General features: G+C 29.4%; 1 protein-coding gene across 1 annotated transcript in view; it reads left to right on the forward strand.

Annotated features, from left to right (window-relative positions):
• Window positions 1-5,649: 5,649 nt before the first annotated feature.
• Window positions 5,650-13,723, forward strand: part of LOC119576934 (caspase-8-like) — a 67,538-nt gene continuing 59,464 nt past the window's right edge. The window contains exons 1-2 of the mRNA XM_037924586.1: window positions 5,650-5,727; window positions 6,165-6,281. Of these exons, the coding sequence (XP_037780514.1) occupies window positions 6,240-6,281 (42 nt within the window). The 5' untranslated portion in view covers window positions 5,650-5,727; window positions 6,165-6,239. The remainder of the gene's footprint in view (window positions 5,728-6,164; window positions 6,282-13,723) is intronic.

The following is a 13,723-nucleotide window of genomic DNA, read 5'->3' on the forward strand; positions in this document are numbered from 1 at the left end:
CTTAATTTTTTTTTTTTTAATAGTGATTTGTTTTCATTATTTTTTGTTTTTTTAGTGTTTTATGGTATGCGTATATATCTATGTAGTGTTATCATTTCATGCATATTTTTTAATGTATTTTATGTATTATGTGATCTTTTATATATTCCAAATTATTACTGTGTCACATTACCAATATATTTTTTATGACAGGTCATTGTTGTTTTAAAATTAAATCAAACTCTTTTCAGGACAGCAAATAGCACATCAGGGGCTGTGGTCCGAGATGTGCGTCATGTCTCCAATGGCTGGATGTGTGTTCCAGCCTGCGGAAGCTTTGTTAAAGGCAACACTGAAATTAAAGTATGTTTTTTTAAAATGCAATATAGAGAGAAATGGGGAAAAAGCCAGGATTTAAACCCTTTATGAATAGTTAATGATGTTGATAAAAAAGAGATTTTTTTTTTGTAAAAAGGGATAGTTTTGTTATATCTTGAGAAAAATAGATTTGGAAAATGTGTAATGCAAAATGATTTTGTAATTAGTGCTTACCATGTAGATTACTCTGGTATTTTTTTTAAAATGTGATATTACAGGTAATAGATTTTGTTTATTTGTCTTCCTTGTAAGAAGATAGCATTGTATTTTTCTAATGCATGCCATAAAAATTTAATTGTCTTGTTATCCTGCTTGTGTATGCAAAATCACCTGGATGGTACTTCATATCTAGTATATATATAATAATGCTATATAAATGTGAAAGCTCTATTTGATTTTTCTTTTAACAAGTCTGTAAGAAATGGTACAGTGTCTTGCAGTTAGCATGAAATCAAAAATTTTATTTTGTCCCATTTTGTAATCATGGATATATAGTACAATCTTTCTGCTTAAATTGTAGATGTTAAGTTATTATTGATGTTATAAGAAAAGTCACTGTGTTGTATGATGGATCACAGCAGTCATCCATTTAGGACAAGGTAATATAAGGCTTCTGAATATTTTCAGTGTGGAAGGAAAAAAACATATTAAGGAGTTAGATGAATATGAAGCTATAAGTCTTGTATTCCTTGTGTTGGGTCAGGATCAGCTTGCACGACGAGCTTTTATTTTTTGTCAGAAAATAAGCCATGGCAGATACAAGGTAGGGTAATCTCTAGTTGTGATGGTAATAATTTGTGTTCTTTTATATACCTTTTTTTTGTTGTCATGTTCAACCATCTGTTTAGTTCTAGAAATACAAACTAACAGAAAAAGAATTATGCATACTATTTAATACTAATTTTGGCTCTCTTTTCAGGAATGCATTGAAGAAATAATGAATGTGTTAGGAGTAGGAAAGGGCAGCTAGATGCTATTGTTTTTGCACTCTACATCATTGGACGCTATGACCTGCTAGAAGACCATCTTGGTTTCTGTGTTGACCACACCCTTTCACAAGGTATAATAAAAGGTTGTCTTTTTTGTGAGCCTTCAATAACCTGTTGATGCCAGAAATGCATGTGTCCTGCACTGTCTATTAGTGTTTTGTTTTAATATCATTATATATTTAATACATATATATCTAAATTATCTATCTATCTATCTATCTATCTATCTATCTATCTATCTATCTCTCTCTCTCTCTCTCTCTCTCTCTCTCTCTCTCTCTCTCTCTCTCTTCTCTCTCTCTCTCTCTCTCTCTTATATATATATATATATTTAATATTTTATATAATATATATATATAATATATATATGTATATATACACATAGATATCTGTACATATAGATATCTATATACACATATATCTGTATATGTATATGTATATATATAACTATATCTATATATCTATATCTATATCTATAATCTATATATCTATTTATTTATATTTATATTAAAATATATATGTATATGTAGTTTATACACATGCACACACACACACACACACACACACACACACACACACACACACACACACACACACACACACACAAAACACACACACACACACCACAACCCCACACACACACACACACACCCACACACACACACACGCACAGTTATATATATAATATATATATATAATAATATTATATATATATATATATATAATTTTATTTTATTATTTTATATATATGCATGCATAAAATTTTATCTATATATATATATTATATATATCTATTTTATATATATAAAATTATCTATATATATATATACACATATATACATATATCCATATATACATATATACATATATACATATTACATATATACATATATACATATATATATATATATATTATATATATATATATATATATATATATATATATAATATTAATATATACATATATACATAAAACTTATATAAGTTGTGATTATATTTGATTTCAATTGATTTTAATTTTTTCTCCTGTAACTGTAGATATTTCTAACCTATTTTACCACTATCAACCTTGTTACCTACCTCTGCTTTTAAGATTAGATATGTATGTGAGTATGTAATGTAATGCAAATTCCTGTTTCAGGTATTCAAGAACTGCAATGCTTTGGGACAGTGATCGAAAGTCACTCTATTGTGTCTTTGCCGGCATGGCCCAAGAAGAGGCTGACAGACTTGTGCACACCAGGAAAAAAATTTGCTCATGTTTTGGAACTCATTGATTATTGATAGTTGCTATTGCTGCAAACCCTTGTTCTTTAGGCTTCCTTAAAAGCCAAAAAATTGTATATATTAAGGCATGATAATGCTTACACCAGTTGATTATAGGACAGTAAACTACCAGTGTGATTTGTTGGTCTTGTCCAAAGTGCTACTTGTTCATGTCCAGAAGCAAAATTGTAGGTGGCTTAAAGAATGAAGACTTTAAGATACTTTTTCTTTCAAATTTTCCTGTAAATAAAGGGAAGTTTTCAATATGCTTATCTGGTATAGTGACAGGTATGTATCAAGTGTAGAGTGATAAGCCAAACCTAAAACTGAGATATGTGGGGATGTATGTATATAGATACTGTTTTGTTGATTAATTAATGAGGAGGCAGGCAGGCAGGCAGGCAGGCAGGCAAGCAGGCAGGCAAGCAGGCAGGCAGGCGGGCAGGCGGGCAGGCAGGCAGGCAGGCAGGCGGGCAGGCAGCAGGCAGGCAGGCAGGCGGGCCCAGCAGGCAGGCAGGCAGGCAGGCAGGCAGGCAGGCAGGCAATGCTAGAAAGATAGATAGATAACAAATAGATAGATAAAGGATGGGTCGATAGAATGATGTAATATATTTATTACAAATCAGTGTAGATATTTTTTATATCTTTCTTTGCAAAATGCTTTGTAAAAAACGTTTTTTTGCCTTCTGTTGTCAATAACAAATAACAATAACAATGTACATTGTGTTATTTGTGTCATTTTTTAGTATTTTGTTTTACTCCTTTTTCTGTAATACACCCTGTGCTGCCAGTCATTGGGGTAAAAATAGGGCCCTTAGCATGGAAATTGTGTCCTCTCTGGAAGCACTCTTCCAGGCATGGCTCTGGGATTATACCTTCCAGCCTGTTTACTGGTAGAAATAATGCAATAGCCTTTCCCTTCCAAAGTGTCCACTGAGTCTAATTTTCCCCCAAGAGTTCTGTGTACTTATGATAAGTTTCTGTCACCTGCCACTTAGAGACAGTATGACATAAACAAGTCATTCCCCTCTCCTGGCCTCACCCAAATTTTCTTATGATGGCCCATTCCTGTCAGCCAATTTTTTTCATGTTGTGAAGGTCATATCTCCTGGATCCAATTTATTAAGAAGATAAATGAATAAAAAAAGAGGTTTTGGAATACTGTAGATGATGCTTTTCTACAATATCATTTAAAGATGAAGAAATTCTAAAAAACAGAAAACACAACTGTTGATTATAAGGGCATACTGAAATTAAAGGTTCTCATAAATAAAACCTATGGATACTACCAGAAAATACGGGGGAAAATAACAATGCTGCATTAAATAAAAAATAGTGTTTTAGACAAAGAAAGCTTGATTTAGTACACATTACTCCATTATAATTTGTGAATATAGTAGCAGAATATGTGTTCTCCATATGTGTTACGGATACTCAGTTCATATAAAACTTAGTTATTGTTGCTTTTGCAGAAAGCTTGTAAAGTGTTTCCTGAATCTAGTAAGATGTATTTCATATAAGGTTTGGCTGGATAATCTGTGATACAGGAAGGGGTTGCTGTAAAAATATTGATAATTTGGGAAAGCATTACAGAATAGAATCTTGAATTCAGATTAATTTTTATGTTGAATTATGTAATTTCATTAATGACCTTTATGTGGTGAACAGATATTTTTTATTATGCCAGTAGACACTTCCCAAATTCACATTAGCACAGGACTACATTTATAATGCTGTATTTGAATTGTTCAGTCTGTTTGTATTGTTTGTATGTCAGTATTTTCATAAAATTCAGATGTTAGTCATGTGAAAAAACAAACTATTTATAGCTTTATTAATGATTAAGATAAAAGAAAGAACTTCCTAACTGTCATAAAAAAACAGTAATAACTTAAAATGGTTTAAAGATATAACTATTGCTCTTTTAGTTTATAAAATAAGATTTTGCAAAGATGATGCTTCGGAAAAATTTAGGAAAAATTCATATGTTTTAATGACTCTGGAAGTTTGGGGAAAGATTTAATGGGGCAGGAATGGTCTCCCTTTTTTTTCAGATAGATTGTATCAGTGTGCTTTTGAAATCTTGCTTTGACAGAACTGAAGTAATGATCAGATAAATGATCTTTGGTTTGGAAAAGAATTAATCAGAATGAAGTTTAGCTAGATGTTCAAACAAAAGTTTTGCTGATTGTGACTTTCTGGTAAGAAGTGAGTGCAAATATGTGTAACTGAATCTAGATAAAGAAAACTGACTTTCTTTCAGCATACAAAGGCATTCTATTTTTTATGTTAAGAGGGTGAAGTATTTGGGTGTATAGTTAGTTGTTATTTAGGTTCTACAAAGTTCCTGTTAGCTTTTGATAATTATTCTCATTTTTGAGTTCTGTTATACTTATTTTATTTAAAAAAGTAAAGTAGTAAGCTCAAATATAAAAGAAAGTTATAAACAAAGTTGGGTTAATAATAATGATCTTTTAACCCAATGAACTGGGAAAAAGCTGTGCTCTTTTAGATTTTGTCTCATAGATGGTCTGCATGTGCTTAGCCACAAAGGGTCAGTTAGTAGACCTTGAATTCCTTAAATTCCTTCGAAATTTTTTTTTTTTTTTACTAATCTATCAATATCAATGGTGTTATTTTATGATAGTCATTAAAATGATTATATTGTTATTGACATTGGTAACAGTAATATAAAAATTCCATAAAATATTTTCAAAAATCAAGGAAAGAGTAAACAGGTGAGACAGTAGTATTTCATAATTTGGGTCATTGATGACAAGCGGAGCCCTCTATGTGTAAACACAATAAATAAATAAACTCACAGTGGGCATGGCTTTTATGTATGTCGGGTTTGGGTTAAAAGAAGAACCCCCATTATTCTGAATTATTTTGCAAGTTGTGCACCCGTAGGATATTTTTCAATTTTAAATATTGTTTCAGGCTACCCGGATGGTTTTATCCAGAAACAGGAAGACCTTTGGAGGAAACATTTTTGAGGAACCTGATTGGGGAAAAGTACCAGCAACTTATTGATGAACTTTTAATGCATTAAGAGAAGAAAACAGGGGAAAAACTTGCTTCTTATCTACTGCCATACATACTAAGGTTAAAAAATGTACGTAATTTGACTTCTTGTATTCAGAAATTGTTCCTAATTGATGATAATTCCAACTTATTCGTAATCATTATTTGTAGCTCATAAAGCAGTCACCAAAGTCCTTAAAAGAATATTTGACTCAGATGCTTTATGCCTATATAAAGAGAAAAAATTAAAAAATCCCAGCATTTAACTTATATAGTGACCGTTTATACTGTAGTATATAGAGAAAAACAGTAAAATGTCCCTATACATTTCCTTCAAACCAGTCAGAAACTCTACCATAAACTATTTCAAGGTTCCTGATCTTTAGTAGAGTCATTTGTAATATGCCAAGTGCTGTCTCACCAAGCAGCAAACACCATGAGAAGTTGTGAATAGTGGGCATTCATTCATGACTGACAATTGTGTCATTCAAAATAAGAAAATCCTAACACTAAAAAAACATTTTTTAGGTCTACCGCCACAGATTGATGAAAATTTCTACCCATTTCCTACAGGCTACCCCCATGGCCTGTGCATTATCATAAATGTTTAAAAATTTCATGAAACCTAGAGGAGATCATGATAATGTACGTACAGTTTGGTATAATGTATGGGTTCAGATTCATTGTTACCTGTTAACTTCTGCAAAAGTGAATTTACCATAAAACTTTCTTTAGTTATTATATTAACTTAGCCAGGGCCCAAGTGCATGAGAATGTGTTTGTGTGTTTGTATGCATGTGGACATATTGATATGTGTCTGTGCCTGTATAGATGTGAGTTTTTTTTAAATGTATGTTTTGTATATTTTATATTTTATATATATATATATATATATATATATATATATTATATATATATATATATATATATATATATATTTTATATATATATATATATATAATATATATATATATATAAAATATATATATATATATTAGAATATATATAAAATATATAATATATATATATAATATATATATATATATATATATATATTAATAATAATATATATATATATAATATAATATAAAATATAATATATATAATATATATATATATATATTATATATATATTATTTAAAATTTTTTTATAATATTATATATAATAAATAATATATATATATATATATATATTTATATATATATATAATATTAATTAAAACAACATTTACAAATCACATCTATACAGGCACAGAACATATCAATATGTCCCATGCACAAAAAAAACCACAAAAACCATTCTCATGCATTTGGGCCTGGCTAAGTTAATATAATAACTAAAAAAATTTTTATGGTAAATTCACTATGCAAAAGTTAACAGGAAAAACAATGAATCTGAACCATACTTATACCAAACTGTACTACATTATATGACTCCTCTAGTTTCTGAAATTTTTAAAACTTTTGATAATGCACAGGCCATGGGGGTACCCTTAGAAGTGGGTAGAATTTTCATAAACTGTGGCGGTAGACCTAAAAATTTTTATTTAGTGTTGGATTTTTCTTATATTGAATGACAAATTTGTCAGCATGAAAAATGCCCCTATTCAAACTTCTCATGGTGTTTTTGCTTGGTGAGACAGCACTTGGCATATTACAAATGACTCACTAAGACGGAACCTTGAAATAGTTTAGGGTAGAGTTCTGACGGCTAAAGGGAAATGTATAGGTGACTTTTACTTTTTTTTTTCTCTATATACTAAGTATAACGGTCACTATATAATTTAAAAATGCTAGAGTTTTTAAATTTTTTCCTTTATATAGGCATAAAGCATCTGAGTAAATTTTTTTTAAGGGATTTGGTTGACTGCTTTAGGGCACAAATAATATTACCGAAAAAGTTGACTGATTTTCATCAATTTGGACAATTTCTGAAAACAAGAAGTCAAATTACTACATTTTTAACCTTACGTATGTATGGAGAGATAAAAAGCAAGTGTTTCCTGTTTTCTTCTTATGCTTAAAAAGTTCATCAATAAGTTGCTGGGACTTTTCTCCATCAGGTCCTCACAAGTTTTTCCTCCAAAGGTTTTCCGTTTCTGGGTAAAACCCCCCTGGAGCCTGAAAAATTTAAAAAATTTAAAAATATCCTACGGGTGCACAACTTGCAAAATAATTCAGAATAAAGGGGGTTCTTCTTTTAATCCAAGCCGACATACATAAAAGCCATGCCCACTGTGAGTTTATTTTATTTATTGTGTTTACACATAGATGGCTCCGCCTGTCATCAATGAGCCAATTATGAATACTACCTGTCTCACCTGTTTACTCTTTTCCTTGATTTTTGAAAATATTTTATGGAATCTTATATTACTGTTACCAATGTCAATAACAATATAATCATTTTAATGACTATCATAAAAATAACACCATTGATATTGATAGTATTAGTAAAAAAAAAAAAAAATTTCGAAGGAATTTAAGGAATTCAAGGTCTACTAACTGACCCCTTTGTGGCTAAGCACATGCAGAGCCATCTATGAGACATAATCTAAAATGAGCACAGCTTTTTCCCAGTGTCATTGGGTTAAAAGATCATTATTATTAACCCAACTTTGTTTATAACTTTCTTTTATATTTGAGCTTACTACTTTACTTTTTTTAAATAAAATAAGTATAACAGAACTCAAAAATGAGAATAATTATCAAAAGCTAACAGGAACTTTGTAGAACCTAAATAACAACTAACTATACACCCAAATACTTCACCCTCTTAACATAAAAAATAGAATGCCTTTGTATGCTGAAAAGAAAGTCAGTCTTCATTATCTAGATTCAGTTACACATATTTGCACTCACTTCTTACCAGAAAGTCACAATCAGCAAAACTTTTGTTTGAACATCTAGCTAAACTTCATTCTGATTAATTCTTTTCCAAACCAAAGATCATTTATCTGATCATTACTTCAGTTCTGTCAAAGCAAGATTTCAAAAGCACACTGATACAATCTATCTGAAATAAAGGAGACCCCTGCCCCATTCAATCATTCCTCAAACTTCCAGAGTCATTAAAACATATGAATTTTTCCTAAATTTTTCCGAAGCATCATCTTTGCAAAATCTTATTTTATAAGAGCAATATCATTATCATTTTAAGTTATTAATGCTTTTTTACGACAGTTAGGAAGTTTCTTTCTTATATTTCTAATCATATAATAAGCTATAAATAGTTTGTTTTTTCACATGACTAACATCTGAATTTTATGAAACTACTGACATACAAACAGACTGAACAACTCAAATACAGCATCATAACATGTAGTCCTGTGCCTAATGGGAATTTGGGAAGTGTCATACTGGCATAATAAAAAAGTATCTGTTCGCCACAAAAGGTCATATAAGAAATTACATATTCAACATAAAAAAATTAATCTGAATTCAAGATTCTATTCTGTAATGCTTTCCCAAATTATCAATATTTTTACAGCAACCCCTTCCTGTATCACAGATTATACCACCAAACCTTATATGAAACTTAGCATCTTTACTAGATTCAGGAAACACTTTACAAGCTTTCTGCAAAAGCAACAATTAATGAAGTTTTATATGAACTGAGTATCGGTAACACATATGGAGAACACATATTCTGCTACTATATTCACAAATTATAATGGAGTAATGTGTACTAAATCAAGCTTACTTTGTCTAAAACACTTTATTTTTTATTTAAATGCAGCACTGTTATTTTCCCCCTGTATTTTCTGATAGTATCCATAGGTCATATCATGAGGAACCTTTAATTTCAGTATGCCCTTATAATCAACAGTTGTGTTACTGTTTTGTAGAATTTCTTCATCTTTAATGATATTGTAGAAAAGCATCATCTACGTTTTCCAAAAACCCTTTTTTTTATTCATTTATCTTTTTTAAAAATTGGATCCAGGAGATATGACCTTCAATCATGAAAAAATTTGGCTGACGGGGAATGGCCATCATAAAAAAATTTGGCTGGGGGGCCAGGGAGGGAAAATGACTTGTCATTCATCTGTCTTAAGTCGGGGAAACAGAAATTATCTAAGTACACAGAACTTTTGGAGGAAGATTAATCAGTGGACCTTGGAAAGGGGGAAAGGCTTTTGCATTATTTTACCAGTAAACAGGCTGGAAGGAAAATCCCAGAGCCATGCCTGGAAGAGTGTTTCCCAGAGAGGACAAAATTTCCATGCAAAGGGACCCTATTTTCTCCCCCAAATGGGGCAGCCAGGGTGTATTACAAAAAAGGAGTAAAACAAAAATACAAAAAAATGCAAAAATAAACATGTTATTATTGTTTTGTTATTTGTTTTTGGGACCAGAAGGCAAAAAACGTTTCTTACAAAGCATTTTGCAAAGAAGATATAAAAAATATCTACACTGAAGAATAAATATTTTTACATCATTCATCGACCCACCTTTCATCTATCATTTGTTACTATTATTTTCTAGCATTCCCTCCCTGCCTCCTGCCTGCCTGCCGCCCCCCTGCCTGCCTCCTGCCTCCTCCTGCCTGCCTCCCTCCCTGCCTGCCTGCCTGCCTCCTGCCTCCGCTGCCTCCCTGCCTCCTGCCTGCCTGCTGCCTCCCTCCGCCCCTGCCCCCCTCATTAATTAATCAATCAATCAGTATCATATAATACATCCCACTATCTCATTTTTGGGTTTGGCTTTCCCTTCTACACTTTGATACTACCTGCATATACCAGAAAAGCATTTTTAAAACTTCCCTTTTTTGACGGAATATTTGAAAGAAAAGATTTTAAATTTTATTTTTAAGCCACCTCAATTTTGCTTCTGGACAAAACAATCACTTTGGACAAGCCAAAAATCACACTGGAGTTTACTGTCCTAAAATAACTGGTGTAAGCATTATCTGCCTTAATATTACAATTTTTTTGGGGTTTTTAAAGAAGCCAAAAAACAAGGGTTGCAGCAATGCAACTTCAATAATCAATGATTAAAAACATAGCAAATTTTTTCCCTGGTTGCCAAGTCTGTCAGCCTCTTTTTGGGGCCATCCGGCAAAGACACAAAAGAGTGACTTGCGATCACTGTAAATGCTTTGCATTTCTTTAATACCTGAAACAGTAATTTGCATACATTACATACTCACAAAATATTAATCTTAAGAGCAGAGGTAGGTAAAAAGGTTGATATGGTAAATGGGTTAGAAATATCTACATTTTACGGGAAAAAAAATTTAATTCAAATTTGAAACAAATATAATCACAACTTATTATAAGTATTTTAAAGTATTAATATATAATATATATATATATATATATATTATTATATATATTATATATTTAATATTATATATTTATATTTTATAAGTAAATGTTTTATGTATATTGTTATATGTTATATGTAAAAATGTATTTTTTTTTAAAAATATATGTATATATGTAATAGTATTTTGTATATATTTTATATGATAGTAATTGTATATTTATCTGTATTTAAATTTTATAGAAAATTATATATTATAATATATATATATAATTTTAAAATTTAATATATATATATTTTTAAAATATGCATTTTAATATATATTTTATATATATATATATATTATATATATATATATATTATATTTTATATATGCATGCATAATAAAAATATATATATAATAAATATTTTAAATATAAATATATATTATATATATTTATTTTAAACTGTGCGTGTTTGTGTGTTTTTGTGTGTGTGTGGGTGTGTGTGGGCGTGTGTGTGTGTGTTGTGTGGTGTGGTTGTGGTTGTGTGTTGTGTTGTGTGTGTGGGGTGGGGGTTGTGTGTGTGTGTGTGTGCTGTGTAAAACTACTATCATATAATTTATATAAATATAAATAATAATATAAGTACAGATATAATATGTAATAATTAGTTATATATATCAATAATATACAAAATTATGTGATATAGTATCTATATGTACAGATATATATGTTATATAAATATTATATATTATATTATATATAATATATTATATTTTATATAATATATATAAAAGAGAAGAGGAGAGAAGAGAGAGAGAGAGAGGAGGAGGAGAGAGAGGAAGAAGAGGAGAGAGAAAAATGATAGATAGAAGATAGATAATAGATAAAATAGTAGATTTAATAATATGTTTAATATATATAATTAAAACAAAACACTAATAGACAGGCAGGTACACATGCTTTTCTGGCATCAAAGTTATTAAAGGGCTCACAAAAAAGACAACCTTTTATTATACCCTTTGTAATGTGGGCAAAACAAAAAAATGGTCTTCTGCAGGTCATAGCGTCCAATGATGTAGGTGCTAAAACAATAGCTCTAGCGCCCTTCCACTCCTAACCTATTCATTATTTCTTCAAACATTTCCCGAAAAGAGAGCCAAAATTATATTAAATATATGCTAATTTTTTTTTGTTAGTTTGTATTTCCCAGAACTAAAAAGATGGTTTAACTGACAACAAAAAAAGGGATATACGAAAACAAATTATTACCATGCACAACTAGAGATTACCCCACCTTGTATCTGCCATGGGTTTTTTCTGACAAAAGAAAAAGCTCGTCGGCAAGTGACCTATCCAAAACCCGGTACAAACTTATAGCTTCTATTCATCTAACTCACTTTTAAAATGTTTTTTCCTTCCACACTGAAAAAATTTTAGAAGCCTTTTATTACCTTTTCCTAAAAAAGGGTGCTGCTGTGATCCATCATACAAAACGTGACTTTTCTTATACTCAATAATTCTTAAAAACTTACAATTTAAGCAGAAAGATTGTCTTATATCCATGATTCAAAATGGTACAAAATAAAATTCTTGATTTTAGCTAAAAGCAAGACACTGTACCATTTTTTACAGACTTGTTAAAAAAAAAATCAAATAAGCTTTCACATTTATATAGTTATTATATATATACAAAATTTAATACCATCCCGGTGATTTTGCATACACAAGCAGGATAAAAGACAATTTAAAATTTTTTTGGCATGCATTAGAAAAATTTCAATGTATCTTTTTACAAGGGAAACAAAAAACAAAATCTATTACCTGTAAATTTCCCTTAAAAAAAATACCAGAGTAATCTACATGGTAAGCCACTAATTAAAAAAAATTTGCATTACACATTTTCCAAAACTATCTCTAAGGTATAAAAAAAAACTACCCTTTTTACAAAACAAAAATCTCTTTTTTTTCAAAATCATTACTATTCATAAAATTTTTAAAAACCTGGCTTTTCCACTTTTCCCCTTATATTTGCTTTTAAAAAAACATACTTTAATTTTAGTGTTGCCTTTAAAAAAGCTTCCGAGGCTGGAACACACATCCACCATTTGGGGACATCGCAGCATCCGGACCCCAGCCTATGTGCTATTTGCTGTCCTGAAAGATTTGATTAATTTTAAAACAACAAGACTGTATAAAAAAAAATATTGGTAATGGACACAGTAATAATTTTGGGAAAATAAAAGATCACATAATACTAAATACATTAAAAAATATGCATGAAATGATAACCTACAAATATATAAAGCATACCCTAAAAAACTAAAAAAACAACAATATATGATAACAAAACACTATTTTAAAACAAATAAAAAAATCATATTCAGACAATTATTAAAATAAAAAAAGATATAATAAAAAAATGGTCTGTGTGTTTTTATACATTTACACATAACTATACGTTTAAATTTAAATTTTTTTTTTATTTTTTTTTTTTTTTTTTGTTTTTTTTTTTTATTTTTTTGTTATTATATATATTATTTAAAAATTTTTATTATTATTTTTTTTTATTTAATATTTATTTTATTTTTTTTTTGTTTTTTTTTTTTTTTTTTTTTTTTTTTTTGTTTTTTTGTTTTTTTTTGTTATTTTTTTATTATTAAATTTTTTTTTTTATTATTTTATTTTTTTTTTTTTTATTTTTAATTAATTTTTATTACTACTAATTTTTTTTTATTTACTTTTTTTAATACAAAATCATTAATACTCATTTCATAATACCTCCTTAACATTACATTAAAATTACATTGGGGGGGGGGTTTTTTTTTTTTTTTTTTTTTTTTT

This window comes from Penaeus monodon, chromosome 9 (genome assembly GCF_015228065.2).
Source record: "Penaeus monodon isolate SGIC_2016 chromosome 9, NSTDA_Pmon_1, whole genome shotgun sequence".
Lineage (NCBI taxonomy): Eukaryota > Metazoa > Arthropoda > Malacostraca > Decapoda > Penaeidae > Penaeus > Penaeus monodon.